The sequence below is a fragment of the Hemiscyllium ocellatum genome, chromosome 17 (assembly GCF_020745735.1).
Source record: "Hemiscyllium ocellatum isolate sHemOce1 chromosome 17, sHemOce1.pat.X.cur, whole genome shotgun sequence".
Taxonomy (NCBI): Eukaryota; Metazoa; Chordata; class Chondrichthyes; order Orectolobiformes; family Hemiscylliidae; genus Hemiscyllium; species Hemiscyllium ocellatum.
This window is the reverse complement of record NC_083417.1, coordinates 6,347,564-6,373,608: the sequence shown is the minus strand read 5'-3', so window position 1 is coordinate 6,373,608 and position 26,045 is coordinate 6,347,564. Positions and strand designations below refer to the sequence as shown.

Genomic DNA, 26,045 nt, shown 5'->3' with positions numbered 1-26,045 from the left:
GCTGAGGAATCTCTAAGCTAAAAGCATGAAATGTTAACAAAGTCTTTTATGGCGAGACAGGAAGGTTAATGACTCTGCCCAAAGCCATTAATCACATGCCAGCTTTAATTAATTGGAGTGTATATCAGTAAACTGCCTGAAACCATCTGTTACAGGGTTACAGGGATTGTAAGTGACCATTATAAGTTGGTGGTCTCTTTTTATAAATATCCAGCTGTTTAGGTTGATGGTTAATTTCCAACCCCCACATCACACTGATCGTGGGATCTCAGCATGAGATAGTTCAACATCAGCCGTGGCTCAATTAGTGAGATTCCTGCGTCAGAGTCAAAACTGATGTGCAATGAAGTTGGTACCTGGGAACTAGTTAGAGCTGGGAGTGAGATAAGGAGAACGTTCTTTATCCTGGGAATTATCAGGACTTGGAATGATCAACCTGGGAGAGGGGGGGAAGGAGGAAAGATCCAAAAGAGAGCTGGATAAATATTTGAAAGTGTTGGATTTAGAAGGGAAACTGAGATTGAGCTGGATAAAGGAACTGGCTAGGTAATTCCTCCAGTTGCTGGTACACCCATGAATGGGTCTCCTTCTGATTGTAACATTCTATGATTCAATAATTCTATCTGAATAGGTTAACTAACATCGTGGGATAAACTTTGACTGACAGGATATAAAGGATTCTTACTGGCATGAGGTAACCAGAGTTATGGTTATAGTTATAGTAATATAGTTATAGTTATAGTTGCCCAATTGTGTGCCAGTGTTTCAGCAGTGGTAATGTGTACATACCTTGAGTTGAGCCTGATTGCTCCAAGAGACAATCAGTAACCTTGTTAGTGACGTAACTATACTATATAACAAACCATTTCTTTTTCTATCAATCAAGATTGCATCAATATTCTGTTAAAAACGTTTTGTGGGCATCCTTCACTAACTTACAGGTGATTGGCAGTGAATCTACTTCAGTAACACCATTACAATAGAAATGCGGCTCATGTCTCCAACATTATAGTTTTAAAAGAAAGCAATTTAAGCTAATGTTCCAGAGAGATATTGAGAGGGAGTTTGGATCTACTTCCATTTGGGTAAGAATTTAAAATGAAGCCCTGACTGTCTTTTCAGGCTGTTTTTAAAGATGCAGTGGCATCATTTGCAGAGATGTAATTCCCAATGTACTTACAAATACCTATCTCTCAATCAACTTCACAAAAAGAGTTCATTGGTTTTTACTACAATCCCATTTCTGGGACTTTTTCTGTGCAAAATGGCTGCTCTGTTTCCTACATTCTGTGACTGAATAGACTTCAAAATTATCCAATTGGCTGTAAACTGCTGTGCTCTGTCCAGTGGTCACAAAAGTAAAATTGTCACAGTCCGATACAGAGAGACACAACTGGTGGGGAGTTTAACCTGAGGGTCACCATGTCCCTGGTGAGGGAGAGGTTGAGAAGGACAGTCCTTTATAGTAACATCAGCCAGTGATCGGAATTGAATGCACATTGTTGATATCACTGTGCATTACAAACCAACCACCCAGGCGACTCAGTAATTCACGGACCAATCAAATTTAGCATGCATGGGTTAAAATTTAAACAAAACCTTGGCAGCTAACTATCAGTCAATAATAGCTTTATCAAAAGGTGTCTTCTTATTCATAGTATTCACAAAATAAAATATATAAGCAGTAAGTATTTTGAAACAGCCTCTAAGCTGAGCCCTCTGAGAGGAGTTTGCAAAATTATTGGATCACTTTCAAACAATCAGCAATGCTGGACCGTCCAACATCTTCCTTCCAATCTCTAACATTCGGTGGCTTTTTCATCAACTGATCCACAATTGAGTTTTTACAATGCTCCTTAATTATTTCCCTTCCCCAAAAACAGCAGAGTTTTATCTGCCTTTCACTCTGTCCTTAAAATGTCCCAAAAGTTTGAAGCTTGGCCAGTACTGTAAGCATTGCACACAACAAGACCCCACTAATCACAACTGAGACTTAATTGGCTGGCTGAGGGCAGGATGCCATAAGACTGACTCCCTGCTTTGTTTGAAGAAGCACAGTTGGATTTTTATTAATGATTGCATATTTTGTCTGTTAGGTACAAACCTTCAGCTGTGTCCCTACAACAAACCCCTCCCTCAGTGTCATAGCGTGTATTGGGAGCTGGACCTGAGTTTAATATAATCAGGAGGGGTGCCCAACTGGGACTTCAGGTGGTTCAATCCTCCAGGGCTGATCGTGAAGTCCATGACCAAAGATCATAGCAAGCTTGCAATACTGTGACAGGGGGCAGAGGGCTGGATATGTCATGCCCCAGTGGGTGTCTTTTGAGCAGGCATGGTATATGTTATCAAGGGAGGGTACCCATACCCCCACCTTCCCATTGAGCTCACCACCGCATCAGCCAGCAACTCCCTGAGGTGGGACTTCGCTCCAAATTCTGGCTCAGAATTTCTGCCTCCAGTCAATTGTTGTACAAGCAGCAAACCCAAGTCTGTACCTCACCATGTGGTAACTTTGCTGGCACCAGCCTCTTGAAGTACAGGAAACTGCAGAGCCTCAGTCTAGGGTGGGAGAGGGAAGCCACTTCCTGGTTTGTAGAACTGTCATTGAATTGTACAGCACGGAAACAGATCCTTCGGTGCAACTCGTCCATGCTGACCAGATATCCTAAATTAATCTAGTCCCATTTGCCAGCACTTGGCTCATATCCCTCTACACCCTTTATATTTAAATACCCATCTAGATGCCATTTAAATATTGCAATTGTACCAGTCTTCATCATTTCCTCTGGCAGCTTATTCCACACAGGCAATACCCTCTGCACGAAAATGTTGCCTCTTAGGTCTCTTTTAAACCTTTCCCCTCTCACCCTAAATCTATGCCCTCTAGTTTTGGACTCCCCTGCTCTGAGAAAAAAAACCTGGTTAGTAACACTATCCATGCCCTCATGTTTCCCCTTGCATTTGCCTTTATCTAGTCTTTATATCTAGAGGACTGCACAAGTTATGCTGCAGTTATACAAAACCCTGGTCAGACCCTACTTGGAGCACGGTGAATAGATTTGGGTGCCAGATCTTTGGAAGGATAGATTGGCCTGGGAGGAAGTATACTGAAGGTTTACAAGAATGATAGCTGGACATCAGGGGTTAAATTATGAGGCATGATTATACCAATTAAGCCTGTTTTCTCCAAACTTTAGAAGGTTTCAGGGTCATTTGAGCTGAAAATGTGTTGCTGGAAAAGCGCAGCAGGTCAGGCAGCATCTAAGGAACAGGAGAATTGACGTTTCGGGCATAAGCCCTTCTTCCTTCATTTCTGAAGAAGGGCTTATGCCCGAAACGTTGATTCTCCTGCTCCTTTGATGCTGCCTGACCTGCTGCACTTTTCCAGCAACACATTTTCAGCTCTGATCTCCAGCATCTGCAGTCCTCACTTTCTCCTACAGGGTCATTTGATCAAAGTCTTCAAGATATTAACACGAAAAGACATGGTAGATAAACTATTTAAACAGGTTGGGGATTCTAAACTTGTAAGCATAGTCTAAGCATTAGGGCCAGACCTTTCAGGAGAGATGTTAGAAAGCACTTCTACACACAAAGGGTGATAGATTGTTGGAACTCTCTTCAGCAAACAGTATTGGATGCTGGATCAGTTGTCTGTTTTAAATCTGAGATTTTCTTTATTAAGCAAAGAGATATGGGCAAAAGGCAGGTATATGGAGTTAGGCCAGAGATCAGCCAGGATCTCATTGAATAGTGGAACAGGCTTGAGAGGTTGATTCCTACTCCCGTTGGTCTCCTCCTGTTCCCATGCTAACCGGATATAGTGAATGGTAGACTTGCAACTATGTGCTGGTTACACTGATTGTGTAGACATTGTTACAGAGTTTTTGATGTTTGGTCTCACTCCTTCCAGATGCTGAGCGGTTCTGCTCACAAGTCGATGTGACATAACAGTAGTGAGTGGTGCTAATGGCACTCCACAATATTAGCTCTTTCAAACACATGTGCAGTGACAATTGGCACTCCAAGCTGCAGGAACAGGAATAGTCTATTCAGCCGATCATGTCCTACCATGTCAATACAACCATGGCTGATCGAGACTTTAATGCATTTTATCCACCCCATAACCCTGTATGGTACTGGTAATCAGAAATCCATTGATCTCTAACTTAAATACTCAAAGGCAGAGCTTCCACACTCGTGCTGGATGTCAATGAAGTAACCCAGTCTTTCCCTTTCCCTCGCTTTATCTTCATTGCTTTATTGTTTTATTTCCCTCAAGCACCCATTCAATTTCCTTTGTAATAATCACTCATCTCTATCAACACCACTCTTATAGGCAGAGAGTTCTAGCCCTTTATCACTTGCTGTGTACAAATATTGCCCCCCCAAACCCTATTACAATCCCACTCCACCCCCTACTCCCCTGCCACCATACGGCTAGATTTCCCTATTTGTCAAACTTTTCATTGTTGTCAATAAATTGCCCAGATCAACTTTAGCAAAATCTCAAAAAATCTCAATGAGGTCTCAAAACCACCTTGGCTCCTTCCGAGAGAACTCGTTCACCTTCATTAACCTCCAACAGGAAACCTCTGCAACTTATCCCTGTAATGGGAAAACTCAACACTCTCCCAGAACCCCTCCCTAAAAACCTTGCTGCTGCAGTTTCTCTCCATGGTGAGTCTCTCAGACATGGTTCGTGTTTCAGCAGAATTGATTCCCAAGTTTAAATGTACTTACACAGCTATTTTTCTTCTGCGATTATAATCATTTTTTATAAAGCATATACATAAATATTCAACAGGAGGAGGAGGTGAATAAATCTCACACGTTGGGAAAGCATCTCATTAACTTTCAACTTCCATACCCAATGTGATCTGCAGTAGCACAACATGTATAATGCAATAAGCTCTTTAATAAGGGCAGAAAATGTCATCATTCTTACACTGCTATGATATGTCATCTCCTTGTGTAGCTATTAATATGGAGAACGTAGAAATGTAAACTGTTAGAACTGTGGGTTTGTTCAAGAGTCGTGGTGGCTTGGGATATCAAAGCTCCGCAAAGGGTCTTGGGCACTGCAAACCGGGGTATCAATGAGGGATGAAGGGGAGAAATGGGGCAGAGGGAGAGGGCAGATGGGATAGAGATAGGATGCAGAATAGGAACAGGCAGCGGATATAGATAGGCACAAGAGAGGGCGTGGAGTGGGATATAGCCTATGCAGGAGAGAACAGAGCAGACAAGGGGGGGAATAACACATTGATTTAGGACAGAGAGACATGTTACTACATTAATGATATAGATGAAGGTATTAAAAGTAATATTAACAAATTTGCTGATGGCACAAAGCTGGGTGGCAGGGTGAAATGTGAGGAGGATGTTAGGAGAATACAGGGTGACCTGGACAAGCTAGGTGAGTGGACAGATGCATGGCAGATGCAGTTTAATGTGGATAAATGTATTGTTATCCACTTTGGTGGCAAGAACAGAAAGGCAGATAACTACCTAAATGGAATCAATTTAGGTAAAGGGGCAGTACAATGTTCTTGTGTTCTTGTACATCAGTCAATGAAGGTAAGCAGGCAGGTACAGCAGGCAGCGAAGAAGGCTAATAGCATGCTGGCCTTCATAACAAAAGAAATTGAGTATAGAAGCAAAGAGGTCCTTCTGCAGCTGTAAGGACCCTGGTGAGACTGCACCTGGAATATTGTATGCAGTTTTGGTCTCCAAATTTGAAGAAAGACATTCTGGCTATCGAGGGAGTGCAGCGTAGGTTCACGAGGTCAATTCCTGGAATGGCAGGAAGATTGGAGCAACTGGACTTGTATACACTTGAGTTTAGAAGGATGAGAGGAGATCTGATTGAGATGTATAAGATTATTAAAGGATTGGACACTCTGGACGCTGGAAGCATGTTTCCGCTGATGGGTGAGTCCCGAACCAGAGGACACAGTTTAAAAATAAGAGGTAAACCACTTAGAACAGAGTTGAGGAGAAACTTCTTCACCCAGAGAGTGGTGGGTGTGTGGAATGCTCTGCCCCAGAAGGCTGTGGAGGCCAAGTCTCTGGATACTTTCAAGAAAGAGTTGGATAGAGCTCTTAAGGATAGTGGAATCAAGGGATAAGGCAGGAACAGGATACTAGGTGAGTATCATAATGATCATAATGAATGGTGGTGCTGGCTCGAAGGGCAGAATGGCCTACTCCTGCACCTATTGTCTATTGTTATGGGGCAGATGTGGGGCACAGATAGGCAGATGTAGTGTGGACACAGAGGAGGGAGAAAGCAGCATAGAGTAGATACAAGGCAGAGAGATATGGGTAGGGATACAGGGAGAAAAACTGGGTAGATATATACAGGACAGTGAGAGAGTGATGGGAGATATGATATATACAGAACAGAAACTGGGAATGGGGTTAGATACAGGACACAGATAGGGATATGAGAGGGTGTGGAGTGGGATAGGAGGGTTATAGACGATGCGGGAGAGAAACAGAGCAGACAGAGGGGGAATAACACATTGATTCAGGTTAGAGAGACGGGTTATGGGGCAGACATGGAACACAGACAGGCATATATAGGGTAGACAGAGGGAAGGGAAAACGCAGCATAGAGTAGATACAAGGCAGAGAGATGTGGGTAGGGATACAGGGAGAAAAAAACAGGTAGAAATATACAGGACAGAGAGAGAGAGATGGGAAATATTGTAGATACAGAGCAGAGATAGGGAATGGGGGTAAATACAGGACACAGAGATAGGGATATGGGGTAGACACAGTGCAGGAAGATTGGGATACTTGACAATCGCAGGGCGGAGAGGGAGGATATGTTGTAGACACAAGGTACAAAGTGGGGGATATGGGGTAGATGCAGAGTGGAGAGAAAGCGATATGAGGGGGTTGGCGAGAGGAGGATATAGCATAGGTACAGGGTAGTGAGAGGGGGACATGGGGTAAGTCATGAAGCAGAAAGAGAAGAATATGGAGAAGATATTGGACAGGGGGAAGGGGATATGAAATCCTCACAGTGTGCTGACACAGTTTGATCAAAAGTCAGAAGGAATTAGTTATTTACAGCAAAAGGACATCATAATGAAGCATGGGGGTGGTGTGAGATGTAACTATGGAAGGATAGTAAAAGACAGTTGAACACAGATATGAAAGGAGACCCATCCACTTATCAACAAAGGATGGTGATTGGAAGGTGAAACATTACTGACATTTCTCCTCAGCCGCTGTACCCAACCAGCTCCTGCATGAGCCCTTAGCTACCAACTCAAGACACTCCAGAATGGTTTCTAGAATCTTCCTGGTCATTATTTCTTGTCTTCAATATCTTCCCTCAGGAAAAGTAAACATGGATTCGCAGGAACCCTCTATCCTTGCGGTGACCATCTCTACTGCAGCCGACAGTTAGTCTTCCATAGTTTACCCTCTGCAGCTCATACAGAATGGGCAGGGAGTTACCCATATGTAAATTTTAGCCCAACAAACGTTGAAATTCCCTGGCATTTCTTGACCTTACACCCACCAGAAAAAGGATTTGAATCTTCTTCAGAATGTTACAGCTGAATCAAACAGTTCCTGGAGCTGAATGAGGCTTCAGTGTCATCAGTACATTGTAATTAATTCACCTTACAATGCTTATCAATCCATTCCTATTTAAAGGAAACAGCCCATTCTCTAAGGCACAATGTTTGGCCTAAAATATGACCCAGTTAGATTGGACTGGTGAAGAAATGGGTGGGGCCATCATTTTATTTTTGTCTGAGGTTTATCAAAGCGATCCATCTGCCTACTCAAATCGGATTTCTCAGTGGACCCCTCCCTTCTGTCATCCTGCATTCCCATTCTGTTGATAATTAAACCAGAAAAAATATAGCATCTCTAAGGTCCTATTTTCTTGATTGCTTCACATTGATTGGGAGCTTCCTTATCAGATTACTGTAAGACTGGTTATTCCAAATGAATGTCATTAAAATCTTATTAGCTCCCAATCACTTGTGATAATAGAGTCAAGCAATGATCAGAATATCCCTTTTTCTAATTAGGCTCTGTGATACTCATGATTAAAGGCAGGGTCATAGAGGTCACGGGGAGATGAAATAAAGAGCAGCAGAATTATTCTCCCTGAGACTGAAGTGATAAATGGTTAGCGTCTCTGCAGCCTGACAGGGCTTTTGGTGCAGTTAGTGATCAGACTGCAATTGAAGACTGAGATGCCCCCAACCCCCAACACCTCCAAAGACTGCACCGCAATAAATTATATCATCCAAGGCAATCTCTCACAGCTTCGGAGGTGTGGAAAATAATCAGCAAAGGCTGAACATGCTGCTCTGGGACAGAGAAATCTCTCAGAATGCGGTCTGTTACACTTCCGCAGTAATAGATCTCTGAAGGCTACCTTAACAGAAAGGTGGGTCTTTCATTTAGCATAAAGTTTGAATGACAGCATCTGACATTGCAACATTTTATGAGCACTGTCCTGTCCTGCCAGGGACAGGGACTTGGGGTCATGCCTTTCTCAGATTCCGAGGCCAGAATTTTGGCCCAGTGGGATGGTTGTGGGGGGAATACAGAGGAGAGATGGTGGGGGCGGGGTGGACGGGGGGTGGGGGGGGCAGGGAATGACAAAGGATGGGTCCGGAGAGGTCACCCAGACGGAATATGGATGGGAGGATGAGAATGTGTGAGTGAAGAGACAGAAGGATACAGGGAGAAGGAGGACACTGCAGCATTGAGAGTGGAGAGAAGATGATGCACAGGAATGTGAGGTGGAAAATGTGCAGGGAGGGCAGTGGAAGAGGGGTAAAAGCAGTGGAGTGGGGGGAATGGCAGCGGGGAGAAGGGCAAAGGCTGTGGGGAGAGGGGTGAAGGCAGTGGGGAGAGGGGTAAATGCAGTGGGGAGAGGGGTAAAGGCAGTGGGAGAGGGTAAAGGCAGTGGGAGAGGGTAAAGGCAATGGGGAGAGAGGTAAATGCAGTGGGGAGAGGGGTAAAGGCAGTGGGAGAGGGTAAAGGCAGTGGGAGAGGGTAAAGGCAGTGGGAGAGGGTAAAGGCAATGGGGAGAAGGGTAAAGGCAGTGGGGAGAGAGGTAAATGCAGTGGGGAGAGGGTAAAGGCAGTGGGGAGAGGGGTAAAGGCAGTGGGAGAGGGTAAAGGCAGTGGGGAGAGGGTAAAGGCAGTGGGGAGAGGGTAAAGGCAGTGGGGAGAGGGTAAAGGCAGTGGGGAGAGGGGTAAAGGCAGTGGGAGAGGGTAAAGGCAGTGGGGAGAGAGGTAAATGCAGTGGGGAGAGGGTAAAGGCAGTGGGAGAGGGTAAAGGCAGTGGGGAGAGGGTAAAGGCAGTGGGGAGAGGGGTAAAGGCAGTGGGGAGAGGGTAAAGGCAGTGGGGAGAGGGTAAAGGCAGTGGGAGAGGGTAAAGGCAGTGGGGAGAGAGGTAAATGCAGTGGGGAGAGGGTAAAGGCAGTGGGAGAGGGTAAAGGCAGTGGGGAGAGGGTAAAGGCAGTGGGGAGAGGGGTAAAGGCAGTGGGGAGAGGGTAAAGGCAGTGGGGAGAGGGTAAAGGCAGTGAGAGAGGGGTAAAGGCAGTGGGGAGAGGGGAAAGGCAGTGGGAGAGCGGTAAAGGCAGTGGGGAGAGGGTAAAGGCAGTGGGGAGAGGGGTAAAGGCAGTGGGGAGAGGGGTGAAGGCAGTGGGGAGAGGGTAAAGGCAGTGGGGAGAGGGGTGAAGGCAGTGAGAGAGGGGTAAAGGCAGTGGGAGAGGGGTAAAGGCAGTGAGAGAGGGGTAAAGGCAGTGGGGAGAGGGGTAAAGGCAGTGGGGAGAGGGGTGAAGGCAGTGAGAGAGGGGTAAAGGCAGTGGGGAGAGGTGTAAAGGCAGTGGGAGAGGTGTAAAGGCAGTGGGGAGAGGGGTGAAGGCAGCAGGAGAGAAGGATGCCTGGTCAGGATGCAAACAAGGACACAATGGAAATTGGGGTAGAAGCAGATTGCTGCAGAGAGAAAGTTCTGAGGGGTCTGAGGTGCCAAAGGAGGAGGGGAAGAGGTTGATGGACAGGACAGTAAATGCATTAGCGTAGATCTATACTTCAGTCACAACATTAAAATCTACTCAAGGAGAAGACAGGTCGTTCTGTTTTCAAGTGCTTTTTGTTAATGCTATAACGAGATTGACGAATTGGGACGCTGCTTCGAAAGCATGAACGTTTAAAGTATGTATCGGTTTTGATTCCGACTCCATTAATTTAAATGGTGCTTCCATTACACGATATTCTTATAACACAAGAATTGCACAAGAACGGAACTACCACATTATAGCAGAACTGACTGTGTATGCTGAGTATATTACTGTAAACTGATGCTTGAAAACATGGGGTGGTCTTGGAATGGGATGGAATTATATCTGAGTGGGGTCGGTTGTGGGTTGCTGAAAATGTGTTGCTGGTCAAAGCACAGCAGGCCAGGCAGCATCTCAGGAATAGAGAATTCAACGTTTCGAGCATAAGCCCTTCATCAGGAATCCTGATGAAGGGCTTATGCTCGAAACGTCGAATTCTCTATTCCTGAGATGCTGCCTGGCCTGCTGTGCTTTGACCAGCAACACATTTTCAGCTGTGATCTCCAGCATCTGCAGACCTCATTTTTTACTCAGTTGTGGGTTGGACATTGCACTCACTCCTACTATCTATCTCCACTAACATTAATTATCATCCCTTTACTGTTCACCCCACTGGCATATTCAGGGGATAATAATAACTCAAGTAGGATAGGAAATGCCTCCAGTCATTTTGTTCATAAACTAAACACAGAGAAAACCCAAAAATACCTTTTGCTGGCTGTACCACATGCTAACCCTGTTCACTCATCACTATCTTAAATTCTCATCCTTGATTTCAAACCATACCTCACCCTCACCAGTTCTGTTACCTCCACCTGCCCCACAAGTCTCCAAGGTCTCTGCAGAACTCCACCTCTGGACTCTGCAGCATCCTTAATGTTAATCGCTCCACTACTAGCTGTCTTTGCTTTCACAGCTTGAGTCTTAAGCTTTGCAATAGCCCTAAATCTCTCCTTTATCCTTTATTCTTTATTCACTTAGGGGCTGTGGGCATCACTGGCTGGGGCAGCATCTATTGCCTATCCCTAGTTGACCCTTGAGAAGGTGGGGGTGAGCTGCCTTCTTGAGCCGCTGCAGCCCATGTGCTGTGGGTTGAACCACAATCCCCTTGGGGATGGAATTCCAGGATTTTGACCCAGTGACAGTGAAGGAATGGTGACATATTTCCAATTCAGGATGGTGAGTGGCTTGGAGGGGAATGTGAAGGATGTGGTGTTCACATGTATATGCTGTCCTTGTCCTTCTGGAGGGAAGTGGGTTTGGAAGTCATTCGCTAACCTATTACTAAATAACCTGTTCAGACATGTCATGATGCACCCTGGGACAGGTGATTCTTGAACATGGGCCTCCTACCCAGAGATAGGGATGTTACTACGGCACTACAAGCATCCCTTAAAACCCACTGCTCTGCATGAGCCTTTGAACAACAGCCTTAAATCTCCTTTCGTGATTTGTGTTGAAGTTTTGGTTGACAATTACTCTTTATTCTTTGTGATATGTTTTACTATCTTAGAGACATGTTAAGACATGAAAGCTGTTCTTGGAGGCAGAGCTAAAGCTCAGCAGCTTACCTGTGCTCTGTATTGTGAAGTTTGGATTTGGAGCAATGCTAAAGGTCATCTTGGGTCCATTTGCACTTTCATCCTTGTCCACAGCATGAATTGTCTGGATGAGCTGTAATTAAAGAATCAGACACTTAATATCTAATCAAATTTTGGAAATCAGGATTAATGAACACTTAATGTTCTCAGTCTGAAAATGGTTTAATTTTTGTCTGAAGATTAGATGGTCACTTTTGCATGTTATCACTCCCAAAGCAATGAGTTTACAAACCGTGACAAGATACTTGACAACCCTTGACAATAAGCTGTGACATCAAGGAACCTGAGCAAAACTGGAATCTATGGTAATTAGGGGGAAACTCTTCACAGGAGTCCTTGGAAGGGAAGATAGTTGTGGTTGTTGGAGGTCAGTCACTTGAGCTCCAGGTCATCTTCGCAGAAGATCCTCAGAGTGGTGTCCTAGGTCCAAGTATCTTCAACTGTTTCATCAATGACTTTCCCTCCATTGTAAGGTCAGAAGTGGGGATGTTTGCAGATGACTACACAATGCTCAGCACCATATGCAACTCCTCAGATACTGAAACAGTCCATGTTCTGAAGCAACAAGATCTGGACAAAATCTTGGGCTGAGTAGTGACAAGTAATATTCCTTCCAAACAAATGCCAGGCAATGGCCACCTTTAATAAAGACAATCTTACCATTGTTCTTTAAGATTCAATGGTGTTGTCATCTCTGAATCCCCTATTAATAATATTCTGGAAGATTACTAGGGACAGATGACTACTGGACTGCCAGATAAATAGAAGAGCTACAATAACAAGTCAGAGATTAGAAATACTGCAGTGAGCGATCCACTTCCTCACTTTCCAAAGCCTGTCCAACATCAGCAAGGAATAACTCAAAAATATGTTGCAATACTTCCCTGGAAGAATGTAGTTCCAACAACAGTCAAGTAATTTGATACAATCCAGGGCAAAGCAGCCTATTTGATTGGCACCACCACCACCACATCAAGCACTTGTTCATCATCATCAAGATGCACTGCAGAAATTCAGGAAGGCTCCTCAGACTGCAGCTTCCAATGCACCTTTACCATCTCGAAGGACAAGGGCAGCAGATACATGGGAACATCGTCTAAGCCACTCATCATCCTGACTTGGAAATGTATTGCTGTTGCAAAGAACTTATCTTTTTTTTTTGGTAAGGGATTAATGCTGTTTGTTCCAACAACGCAGGAAGATTTCTGCAGATGGACTGGCACCAGCAGGTCTGTACAAAGTGAGATTCGGCTGGTAACTAGTATCTGGTCCATGGCCTGGTGACCACATTTTGATGGCAAAGGGCGTCTTCCTTGACAGCTGCTATATGATTGGCTCACAGGTGCTGGATCAGCTTGTGGGTCTGAATGATATAGCCAGAAGCCTTCGGATCTCCAAAATATGAGGTACTGTTTCTCTATCTCTGCCATAGAAGATACCTAAATGCTTGATGAAAGCCAGTTTATTCCCCTTCATTAGTTACAATAAGTTGTAGCTTTTAACCAATAGTCAAGGGATTTTACAATTTGTGAACCAGTTGCTGTCTGTAAGGAAGTGAAAATTACCTGGACAAGAGAATTAATTGAATAGCAAGTTCTGTGAAGCAAATGGATCACCTCAGCAAACCATATAGACTGGGCCATTAAACTGCAGTCCCAATTTTGCCCTCCACCATAATACCAAAGTTTTTGTCTTTCCTTATATATGTGGAGTGGTAGGTTTATCAGGAAATTAAAGAGTTTAATTAGTAGAATTATATATCAACAATTCATAATTGCTTCCAAATTGCTAGAATCTATTTGTGTTAAGTACAGGAATCTTGTCTATGCTTTCCATTAACTTGAATTGTAGAAGAAAGATAAATTGGGGAATTTTGTGTGCTATGTTAAAGTCTTTAAGTTTTGTGATGATTCTGGATATAATGAGGCTTGATTTGCATGGTGCTCACTGAGAGAGGCTTGACACCATTCCTTCACTGTCACCGGGTCAAATTCCTGGGATTCCCTCTGTAACAACATTCTGGGTCTACCTACACAAAACAGACTGCGGTGGTTCAAGAAGGCAGCTCACCCCCACCTTCTCAAGGGGCAACTTGGGATGGACAATAAATGCTGGGCCCAGCCAGTGACACCCACATCCCCTGAATGAATAATGAATGTATAAGATTCTGAAGGAATTTGACAAGAGTAGCTGCTGAAAAGATGTTATATGTGGGAGAGTCCAGAACTAGTGGCATTGTTTAGGAAATAAGGAATCTCTCATTAAGGTGAATTAAAAGTGAGAAAAACATCATATCATCAAACAGAGACAGTACAGCTTTATGTGGGAGAAATCACGATCGATGAATTGATTAGTCTTGCTTCAAAAAGAAACAAGCAGAAACAATAAAGGGGAGCCAGTCGATGTAATATATATTTGAATTTCCCAAAGGTATTGGATGAAGCACCACCAAGGTTGCTTAATAAGACAAAAGTCTATGATGTTGAGGATAGTCTATTAGGTTGGGTAGAGGATTGGCTAACTCACAGATGATAAGAGAGATGTGATAAGGGGTACATTTTCAGGCTGGCAATCTATTAACTAGTGGAGTATTACAGGGAACAAATATCCCTACAGTATGGAAACAGGCCCTTCAGCCCAGCAAGTCCATACTGACCCTCCAAAGAGTATCCCATTCAGACCTATTCCCTTCTCTATTTCTCTACATTTCCCCTGACAATACACCTAATGTACACATCCGCGAACACTATGGGCAATTTAGCATGGCCAATTCACCTAACCTGTACATCTTTGGACTTCGGGAGGAAACTGGAGCATCCAGAGGAAACCCACACAGACACGGGGAGAATGTGCAAACTCCACACAGTCGCCTGAGGCTGGAATCGAACCCGGGTCTCTGGTGCTCTGAGGCAGCAGTGCTAACCACTGTGCCACTGTGGTGCCCCTTGGGCATAATTAATTTCTATATTGATTCAAACATAAATGAGAAAAATGAATGTTGTATAGCCAAGCTTATGCATGACATAAAAAAAAAGTGGGAAAGCAAGGCAAAAAAAGCAAATGGATATAGACAGGTGAATTGAGTCGGTAAAATCTTAGTAAATGGCATATATTCTGGAAAACTATGGGGTTATGCACTTTGACAGCAAGAATAGAGGGGTGGTGTATTATTTAATTAGAGAAAGATAACAGAAAGCTACAGCACAGAGGGATTTGGGGATCTTCATGTATGAATCACAAAGAATCCAAGTTCAACAGGTAATCGGGAAGGCACAAAGAATGTTGGCATTTATTTCAAAGGGAATGAAATATAAAAATAGGGAGGTATTGCTAAATCTGTACAAGACACTAGTCAGACCACAGCTAGAATACTGTGAACTGTTTTTGGCTCCTTATCTGAGGAGGGATGTACAGGTATTTGGGGGCAGTCCAGAGAAAGTTCATGAGGGTGATCCTGGATATGGAGTGATTTTCTTATGGGGAGATGTTGAGTTTTCTAGGATGCACCTATTGTAGTTTGAACAGACACAAGGAGACCTCATTGAATGATATTAGCTTCTTGGTGGGATAGACAGGATAGATGTGGAGAGGAATAAAAACAGGAGTTGCTTAAAAAGTTCAATAGGTTTCTGAGGAAGAGATACTTGACCTGAAAGGTTAACTCTGACTTTTCTCCACAGATGCTGCCAGACCGGCTGAGCTTTTCCAGCAATTTATGTCTTTAGTGAATTTTGAGAAGGTTTGTAGTTCAGGTTGAGGTTTTAGATGTAGATTTGCTCACTGAGCTGGAAGGTTCATTTCCAGACATTTTGTCACCCTACTAGGTAATATCTTCAGTGGGCCTCAGGTGAAGCACTGCTGATAATTTCTGCTTTCTATTTTCAGGATAAAGAATACCAACTAGCCACAAAAAGACATGACTCTTCTTACTAATATTCTCACACCACTTCGACTGGGACAACACATCCATCCTAGGACAAGCCTAACAAAGACACGCACGAGAATTCCTCGAGGCATGGCATTCCAACTGGAACTCTTATCAACAAACACATCAAGTTAGACCCCATCTACTACCCCCTGAGAAAAGGAACAGGAAGTGACTTCACCACAGGAAATAACATCACCTGAGGAAATGACATTATCAACCCGAACATCTATATAAAAAGTAGCAATTATCAGCAGTGCTTCACCTGAGGCCCACTGAAGATGTTACCTAGTAAGCTGACGAAATGTCTGGAAATGAACCTTCCAGCTCAGCGAGCAAACCTACATCCAATTTGTGTTTTTGTTTCTGATACAAAACACCTGCAGTTCATTCGGTAGACGTGGAGAGATTGATTCCCCTTGTGGATAAGTCTAGGACCAGAGGGCGTCATCTCAGAGTAAGAGTTTGCTCATTTAAGACAGAAATGAGCAGAAATTTATTCTGCTAGATAGTGGTCAACCTGTTGAATTTTTATTGGACAGGCAGAGAGAAACTAGCTTGTTTAGTACATTTGAATTTTTAGGGTTATGGAGAAAAGGCAGGAAAGTGGAGTTGAGGATTCTCAGAAACAAAAACAGAAGTTGCTGGAAAAGCTCAGCAGGTCTGGAAGCATCTGTGAAGAGAAATCAGAGTTAACATTTTGGGTTCGATGACCCTTCCTCAGAACTGATGGTAGCGAGGAAAATTTCGATTTATAGGCGGAAAATAGAGTGAGGGGAGGGGATAATGAATAAGCAATCAGTGGGGATAGATCTCAAAGAGAGAGGACAACAGTTGAACAGACAAAAGTGTCAATAATGATCTGGCTGAGAGGGTGAATAGCTGTTAATGTGGACTATTAGTGGCTAATAATACTACTGTGTTATGGCAGACTGTGTGATAACAAGGCCTGGCGTGTGGGCAGAGGGTTTAGACATGGGCGAGTTCAGGCCCTGAAGTTATTAAACTCGATATAAAATCCAGAGGGCTGCAAGGGCATAAGTGGGAAATGAGGTGCAACAGTCTCCATTAACAGTTATTCACTCTCCCTGCCAGATCATTATCCACTCCTTTATCTGACCAACTGTCCTCCTCTCTCTTTGGGTTCTATTCCCATCATCATTTACTCCTTATTCTCTCTCCCCACGCCTATCTTCTGCCTATAAACCGACACTTTCCTAGCTACCATCAGTTCTAAGAAAGGGTCACCAGACGTAAAACGTTAATTTTGATTTCTCTTCAAAGACACTGCCGCAGTTGATGAGCTTTTCCAACAACTTCTGTTTTTGTTTCTGATTCACAGCATCCACAGTTCTTTTGGTTCTTCATTGAGGATGATCAGATCAGAGATGATCTCATTGAATGGGGGAGCAGACTTGTGGGGCTGAATGGCCTACTTCTGTCCCTACGTCTTACAGACCAAGGGAAGTAAAGGAATCTTTTTCTCCAACACGTGAGTTTGTGGAATTTTTCACCCGAAGTTTGAAACTCCAGATATTTTCCAATATTCTCAAGCCACTTAACAATGCTGAGAAATCCAACCAGATTGTTTGAAATTGCCAATGATACTCACCTTTCCTGTCTTTGCGTTTTCACACATATCCACTTCATAAGGTTTGGCAAATTCTGGTGCATTGTCGTTAATGTCCTGGATTTTGATAGCTACCTGAGCACGTGAAGTCTGGAGTTGGCTGTCTGTGAAGAAGGTGAGATTTATTAATAAGCAAACAATGTACAAAGGAAGGAAAAAAAAATAACATCAACCCCAGGGCAATCAACGGAGCCAAATCTGGAGTCAAATTTAAATTCATGCCTATCTTATCAACACAGAGAATTGCTGGAGAAACTCAGCAGGTCTGGAAACATTTCTGGAGTGAGAAATGGAGTTAATCTTTTGAGACCATCATGGCTTCTTTAGAACAATTGACCCACAAAAATGCTCTCCACTCAGAACAAAGCTTATAGTCAAGACTAAATATGGTCTGTGTGGGAAGTGGCTCAGGGAAAGTGTGATAACTTCTCAGAATCAGTCGAACTCTCAAGAGTCAGGTGAATGGGTTTTCATTCCAACATAATTGCCCACAGTAATTCGAAATTAAGCTTCAAATTTAAATGATAGTCTGGAACACAGACAGCAGCTGATGGACAACTCCAATTCTGACTGAAATCTGGACTCCCATCTTTCACTGACTTAGCAGTTTTGTGCCAACTGTAACAGGTGCAACATCTGAAAAAATAGGATGAATTAAGTTAAAATTTATTCAAGGTTGGATGAGGAGCTGAAAGCTCAACAAGAACAGCACTTAGATATGAAATACTGCTTTCAGTTCTTTGGGAAAGTAACTTCAACATGCCAAAGTTAACCTGAAATCAATGCCAGAGAAACTAAAGGCTTGTAAGCTATACTGCACTGAAAAGCAATCTAGTGGGCGCACACAGTAACATTTTACCACAATGACAATGACTGAGTGGCTTTGATCTTGTGCTCTTACTCAGAGGAAGTTTTGACCAGATTAGTGCTTAGCCAAATGCTAATCAGATGGAGCATTCCTCAGGTCAACCAAGCTGTTTGTCAGAAATGGTAACCCCAAATTACTAGCGCATTGCAGACAATGAATGTGTGTGGGTGTCTGTGTGTGTCTGCGTGTCTGTCTGTTTCTGTGTGTGTGCCCATGTGGGCATGTGTGAGTTAATGTGCGTGTGTATCTGTTTGTGTGTCTTGTGTGCATGTGTGTGTGTCTGTTTCTGTGTGTGTCTGTGTGTTTGTCTGTCTCTGTGTGTGTGTCCCCATGTGGGCATGTGTGAGTTAATGTGTGTGTGTGTGTGTGTGTGTGTGTGTGTGTGTGTGTGTGTGTAGTAAGCTGTGTTTATTGCTATAAGTTCAGACATAAATCCAAATCACAGATAGTAACTATTTGCCCTGTCTAAATATTTAGCTCAGTTCAGACTGAAGGAATGTCTATTCAAAGTTAATTGCTTCTTAACCAGAACTTGATAAGGGAATTAATATAGAGGACAGTAATAGTTTCATGCAGCATGTGTTCATTGAATTGCAGTAGGTCTTGTGGGAAAACGGGTAATGCTGGATCATTGAACTGGAAGGCCAGCATGCATCAGATTGGTTCTAACAACACAGAGATCGATCCCTGTTCCAACTGGGGAACATTTTGGATCTGTCCTCTTCACTCTCCAATTGAAGATCTCTGGGGGTTGAGCCTGCTTTTAGAAAGGGAACTGAAGAAACATAAGTTACTCTCCTCAGAAATTACCTGGTTAGATGGATTCACCTGAACATTATTTGGCATTGCAGTGGACATGTGCACCAGAGTTTGAAATTGCTTTCTGATTTTTAAGGCTTTGATGTTTGCAATTACAGACCAGACCCAAAAATTGACCTTTATAATGAATAGAGGAAACTTTAAAAAAAATTATCACACATCTTAAGCTAGTGTCACTGACAGAATTTTTAATTTTTTAAATATATAATCAAAATGTTTAAATAGACCAGACTAATGGGTGTTCTTGCACTGAAGTATAATTTATAAATGGTTCTCGCAGCCAGTTTTTGTGAATTTAAAAATAAAGTTAATTTTTGTCACAATGTGTCCTGAAAGTTGATGTCTCAGACAAATTACCATGCACACAAAGATTACATGCTAATGAAAAAAGCATAAAAATTATTAAATGTGGAACCATTTCAGTCACTTTTGTAACAGGCCCGTAGTTTCTTGGATGAATTGAAGTCTTAGCTGGTGTAGGGAGTCTTGTAAAAGCAAAAGATTTTCAGTAGCTTCCTTCCATTTAATTGGTGGGAGATCATCGGTCAGGTGAACCTGAAGTTGGAACAAACTTGGCTGCATATTGGTCTTTCGGTTGATCCAGTCATTTTTCAGGTAGTGTTTCACATGACACCTGTGTCAGAACACACTTTGATGCTACTTTTGAAAGCAAGCAACAGGTGTAGCTTCTTTAACCCATGTGACTTGTCCTAAGACTAAAGTCCTTTTCAAAGTAAAGTGATGTGTTAAGCCAATAAACATCCTGCCTTGTGGCTTTTCATAGCTTGTGAGTTTGAGAGAGCCAGGTGTTTAATCGGTACTGGTGGAGCCATCACTATATAATGGAAGGTTGATAAGATTCATTTCATATTCACCTCACATTCATGGTTCAACGGATCCATTGTCCAGATTAAGGCAGAATGATGTGTTGGTATAATCTGGACTTGTTTGTTGATGGTTCACCTTTAAGCAAAGGACTTCTAGAATTTCATAAGTGGCTGTGATGGTCCATATTTAGTTAGGTACTTGCTTTTCAGGTCTGTCTGCAGTTGTAAAAATGCAACTTTAAGATTTATAACACCTTCCTGTCTACACTGGGCATGACAATAAGATATAGCAATATGGAACAGAAGCCATTCAGCCAGTCATTAATGTGCCAGCCTGAAAAGAGCTATCAAATCTAATCCCATTAACTAGCTTCACAGGCCACAACACTTCATGTAAATCCATGGCTGCTTAAAAATGGGTGAGCATATCTGCTGTACCGCTATTAATCAGTGACTTCCAGTGAAAATATTTCTACCACATTACCTCTGATATCTCCACAAATTCCTTTAAATCTGTGCCTCCTATTTATTGATGCCTTTCTTACTCTAACAGGCCCTTCCTATCCACATTGTCCAAGTCTCTTACAATTTTATTACATTTCCCTTCAGACTCCACAGTTCTGAAGAAAACAAAGTCAGCCTATCCAATCTTTTGTCAGAGTGAAAACTATCTATTCCTTCTCAATCTCCTCTGTACCTTCTCAAGTGGGTCTGCATTCTTCTTGAGAAGTGCTAAGCAGTATTGCACATCCGACTCTTATCTCAGTCGAAAAGTGTGGCGCTGGAAAAGCACAGCTGGTAAGGCAGCATCCAAGGAGCAGGAGAGTCGACATTTCGACTGGAATGCTAATAAGGTGTCAGAACTCTGTCCAGTGTTCTCACACAATTCCAGCACAATCTCCCTGCCCTTAGCACTCTAGTTCTCAGGCAATGAAGGAAAGTGCTCCATAAGTTTTTTGACTACCTCAACAAGAGGCCAGCACAGTGGCTTAGTGGTTAGAACTGCTACCTCACAGAGCTAGGGTCCTGGGTTTGGTTCCACCCTCAGGCAACTGCCTGTGTGGAGTTTACACACACTCTCCATGTCTGTGTGGGTTTCCTCTGGTTTTCTCCAACAGTCCAAAGATGTGCAGGATTAGCTGGATTACTATGGGAAATATAGAGTGACATGGATGGGGTGGGAGGCTCTTTGGAGGGTCAGTGTGGACTCAATAGGCTGAACAGGTGAAAGTGAGGACTGCAAATGCACCCTGGTACCTCAATAGGCTGAATAGCCTGCTTCCATACTGTAGGGAGTCTATGATTCTCTCCTAAATGTTCTGCTACCTTTCAGTTCTCCCGCACCTTTCAAAATGCTACCATTTATTGTCTGCAAATCCTTGTTTGTCCTCCCCGAATGCGTAATCTCTCTGGACTGAATTCCTTTTGATACTTGCTGCACTCCCTCTCCCCCCCTGCCTCCACCCTGACCAGGTCATTGATATCCCCCTGCAGCCCACAGCTTTCATCAACACTTCCAAACTTATATATTACATGCAACACCGAATGCTGCAATAAAGAGGCTCTTATTTCCACAGGCTCAATATGAAATGGCAATGAGCTATGCAACCATCTGTTTCACTGTCAGCGCTCTCGATTCGGAATGAAGAGGTTGGTAATGCTAATCCCATCCCAGGGAATTGTGCACACAATGTACACTCACCCCAGCACTGCTCCATGAACCACCTGCTGGTAACCAAGTCCCCATTTCCTTCTCTGATGGACCCATGCTACTACTTCAAAACAAAAAACGAGAATTCTTCCAGGATCATTTAACCTTCAAACAACATCACTCCAAACAGAATACCCAGTTGTTACGTCACTGTGGCAGCTTGCTGTTACAAACTGGATTGAGTTGATTCCCTACAATATGACAGTGACTGAACATCGAAAATGCTTTCGCTGCTGTGAGGAGATCCCACACACCCAAAACTAAACCACTCATACCAATCGAAACTGAGAAAACATGGCTAGGCCATTCAGCCCTCCCAGCCTGTTCTGTTATTCAATACAAGAGAAAGTGAGGACTGCAGATGCTGGAGAGTCAGAGTCAAAAGGTGTGGCACTGGAGAAGCACAGCAGGTCAGGCAATAGCAAGGTTGGCACGGTGGCTCAGTGGTTAGCACTGCTACCTCACAGCACCAGGGACCTCGGTTTGAATCCAGCCTCAGGCAACTGTCTGTGTGGAGTTTGCACGCTCTCCCTGTGTCTGCGTGGGTTTCTTCCCACAGTCCAAAAAATGTGCAGATTAGGGTGAATTGGCCATTCTAAATTGCCCATAGAGTTAGGGGTATTAGTCAGAGGGGAATGAGTCTAGATAGGTTACTCTTTGGAAGGTCAGTATGAACTTGTTGGGCCAAAGGGCCTTTTTCCTGAGGAGCAGGGGGGTTGACGTTTCAGGCATAAGCCTTTCATCTTTCCTGATGAAATGGTCAACTCTCCTGTTCCTCACTTGCTGCCTGACCTGCTGTGCTTTTCCAACGCCACACTTTTTGACTTTGTTATTCCCTTTAGTTCTAAGAACTATTTTGTAGTGATTGGAACTAGGTGGATCACATTGACGATGAGATCCCTGATTGGGGTTGTTATCCTGGGGCAATCAGGAACCCCTGGCTGACTGAGATGAACAGGGGATTTGGAATCTCCTCACTTTAGGCACTGACTCCAAGCTGACTGGTCACAGCCAGTGTACTGTGCACATGTAAATAAAGGGTGACTTGGTGATGGGATACCGGCCTCTGGGCAGTTATTTCACATAACTAACTCCATCTTGGAAACTCAGAATCAATTATTTCTACTCAAATTTAAACAAGTGTCCAATTTTGAGTCTCAATCATTAGTTGGTCTCAGCTGAAGCACTTATAGAGGACACTATCATTCACATTCGCCACAGCAGGAGAGGTTGAGTTTGATCAGAACTCCAACTCTTGTAGACTTGATCCTGCTTTCCAGCAACTGAAATTAAATTAGTCTGTTTGCAACCATGGTGTCACATATTTGCACCATCATTGCCCTCATCCGTTTCTGCCTTTGTAATATTATTTGACTGATTTTGTAACAATCAGCTGGTCTACACGTAGAAATCTCATTCACTACGTGTAGGTTTCAGTATCTCTACATGGCCTTGGTGAACATCCCACATCTAGTTTCAATGAAAATACAATCAGTGGAAACACATCTACACACCAAGTCTTCTTGACTCACCACCCAGGCATTCATTGATCCACACAGGTTTTCATTTAAAAAATGCCAAGATTTTAAGCCTCATGCTATTTTTCAAATCCATCCTTGGTTGAACCCCTTCCCACCTCTGTAACTCTTCCAGCCCCATAGCTCCCCGAGATCTCTGTGCACTTCTGAATCTGGCCTCATGAGCAATCCTGATCTTAATCACTTCACCGTTGGTTCACTATCACCCAGCCTCTCTTTGCCTATTCAGGCAGCCTGACTTAAATAAGTTGGAGAGAGCCAAACTCCAACTTATATCCTTACAAAGAAAAATGTACCGTCTGTCACACAAATGATTGATCTAGTATATGAATTTCGGTGACAGTATAATGCCAGGTATGTAGGGTATATGTCCTAAGCACTGGCAGATCATATCAAACATCATGCCACGATAGCTGGTCATGACCAGCATGATATTGACCATATCCAGGGAACCCACCTTTTCAAAATCCAAAGTAGCTTTCTGTAGCATTGGACGTGATGCTATGATAGGACGACATTTGCTAAATAATCCCAAGTGCTCTAAGAATTTCGCTGACCACCAATTTAGGATTGTCGGTTGGCAATGTGCTGCCCTCGCACCTCTTAGATGCTATGTTCATTAATACATGAACCTCGGTTCTTTGCAGATAGAAAGAACACATACAGACACTGGACAAACTAGGCAAATGCCATTCATTGGTTCATTCCTTGGGGCAATGCCTTGACCAATCAAATCGGCCTTTCCAGTTTAAATTTAAACAAACCTTAGCCACCATCATTTAACTGACACATTCTTGGAAGCCAACATTCCATCCACGGAGTCCAGTTACATTTCTCAGTGCCATAGAAAGGCTGCCAAAATCATCAAAGGCCCCTCCCACCCAGTGATGTTCTCTTACAACTGGATGTAGGCTTTCTCTCTGAGCTGGAAGGTTCATTTTCAGACGTTTCATCACCATACTAGGTAACATCTTCAGTGAGCCTCCGGATGAAGACTCACTGATAATGTTACCCAGTATGGTGACGAAACATCTGAAAATGAACCTTCCAGCTCAGCGAGCAAACTTACAACCAGAATCTCCACCTGAGCAACAAATCTGATCAGAATGCACTCTCTTACAACCTCTTCCATCAGGCAGAAGATGCAGAAGCTTGAACACATGCACAAACAGGCTCAAGAACAGCTTTTTCCCTGATGAATGGATCCTCTAACTTCAAATAATGTTGATCTTGCTTTGTGTAACTCCTATGCAACTGAAACCTTGTGTGCCTCACTCTGTCTACGTGCCCCCAGATTTGTATGTCCTTGTTTGCTATGATCTGCCTGTACTGCTCACCAAACACAGGTTTTCACTGCGTTTAGGTACACGTGACTACAATAAATCAAAACAATTCAAATGTACCAATCATTATCCATCTGCCAACCGATCAGCAGTCTCTTCTCAGACAATATAAATTTATTGTCCACCGTAACATGGGGACTTCCTCCAAACTGTCCTCACAGGTACAAGATGAAAAGGTTCAAAAAATCTTTCTCAACAATACTTAAAGAACATTGCTGCTCCTATTAAACTGGGAGACCTCAGATTGACCTCCCAGCTCAGAACGTCCATCCAGCATCAGTCCTTCCAGTGTGAGTTCACCTTCTAGTCAATAATTGGCTCCTCCAGAGAAAAGGAGCTGAAAGTGTGTTGCTGGAAAAGCGCAGCAGGTCAGGCAGCATCCAAGGAATAGGAAATTCGACGTTTCGGGCATAAGCCCTTCATCAGGAATGAAGGCTTATGCCCGAAACGTCGAATTTCCTGTTCCTTGGATGCTGCCTGACCTGTTACGCTTTTCCAGCAACACATTTTCAGCTCTGATACTCCGGCATCTGCAGTCCTCACTTTCTCCTCCAGAGAAAATCAAGGTTTCCCACATTGTGGGGTTTCTAACTTAAAATTTAGCCCGGCAGTGCGCTTTAGCAGGAAAACCTCTGACATTTCGGTCAGCTTTGATTATCGGTTGTATCAAATTGTTTAATGGGCACAGAAAAAAAGATTCCAGACTTGCAAGCAAAGCCAAGAAACAAATCTGACAGACAGCTTGATATATTTCCTGTTTCTCTTTTGGTTGTGGTGGTGGCAAGGGCGGCTCAGAAGTTAGCATGGCTGCCTCACAGTGCCAGGGATCCAGGTTCGATTCCGGTCTCGGACGACTGCCTGTGTGGAGTTTACATGTTCTCCCTGTGTCTGTGTGGGTTTCTTCCAGGTGCTCTGGTTTCCTCCCACAATCTAAGGATGTGCAGGCTAGGTGGATTGGCCATGCTAAATTACCCATAGTATTCAGGGATATGCAAGCTCGGTGGGTTAGACATGGGAACGATAAGGGAGTGGGTCTGGGTGGTATGTCCTTCAGTGGCTTGGTGTGGGCTGAATGGCCTGAATCGATACCGTAGGGAGTCTGTGTGCAGAAGCAATGGAAACATTCAGTATGTGTGCAGAGATTCAATTGGTACAGTTCACACTAAGACCTTTCGTTACTTTGCAGACAACAAATAGCCCAGGAGTCTGCTTCTGTAAAAGCCAGAATGATGAAGAACTGACTGAGGGAATTTTCACTTGCACTGGGGAATTGGATTGTGCTTTCAGAGTGAGCCACATAAACCTATGAAAGCTACAATCAGTGTAGCAACTTTTCATGGTTTATAAGTTATCTCAGCACAGGAGTGCGATCCATAAAGTCTGTGACAAGAAATGTATGCGCTAAAGCAATAATATTACCACATATCTTTACATTTTACATTTTTACTGTGGCCTTTGTGTAAACACAAGGTGAAGCTGCCTGCCTCTTTTCTCCAGCTGCAAATGCCTGACAAAGCAATTGAACGTTCCTCTGTCTCAGAAATGCAAACCATTGCCTCTGGTTCACTGAAGAAACAAACAGCTGAGTTTCAGCACCTGGAATCTTCATTTTCTTATGATGATAAACATAAAGGATCATATTTTCCAAAATGCAGGACAGTGAAGACGCCAG

The 26,045-nt window shown here is 43.4% G+C and overlaps 1 protein-coding gene across 4 annotated transcripts in view; it reads right to left on the bottom strand.

Moving 5' to 3' along the window:
• The window catches only part of LOC132823865 (cadherin-11-like), a 270,392-nt gene that overhangs the window by 16,484 nt on the left and 227,863 nt on the right, over positions 1-26,045 (bottom strand). For all 4 annotated transcript variants that reach the window (XM_060837936.1, XM_060837935.1, XM_060837938.1 and 1 more), the window contains 2 exons: positions 17,250-17,371; positions 11,683-11,785 (listed from right to left, as the gene is read on the bottom strand). In XM_060837936.1, the coding sequence (XP_060693919.1) occupies positions 11,683-11,785; positions 17,250-17,371 (225 nt within the window). The remainder of the gene's footprint in view (positions 1-11,682; positions 11,786-17,249; positions 17,372-26,045) is intronic.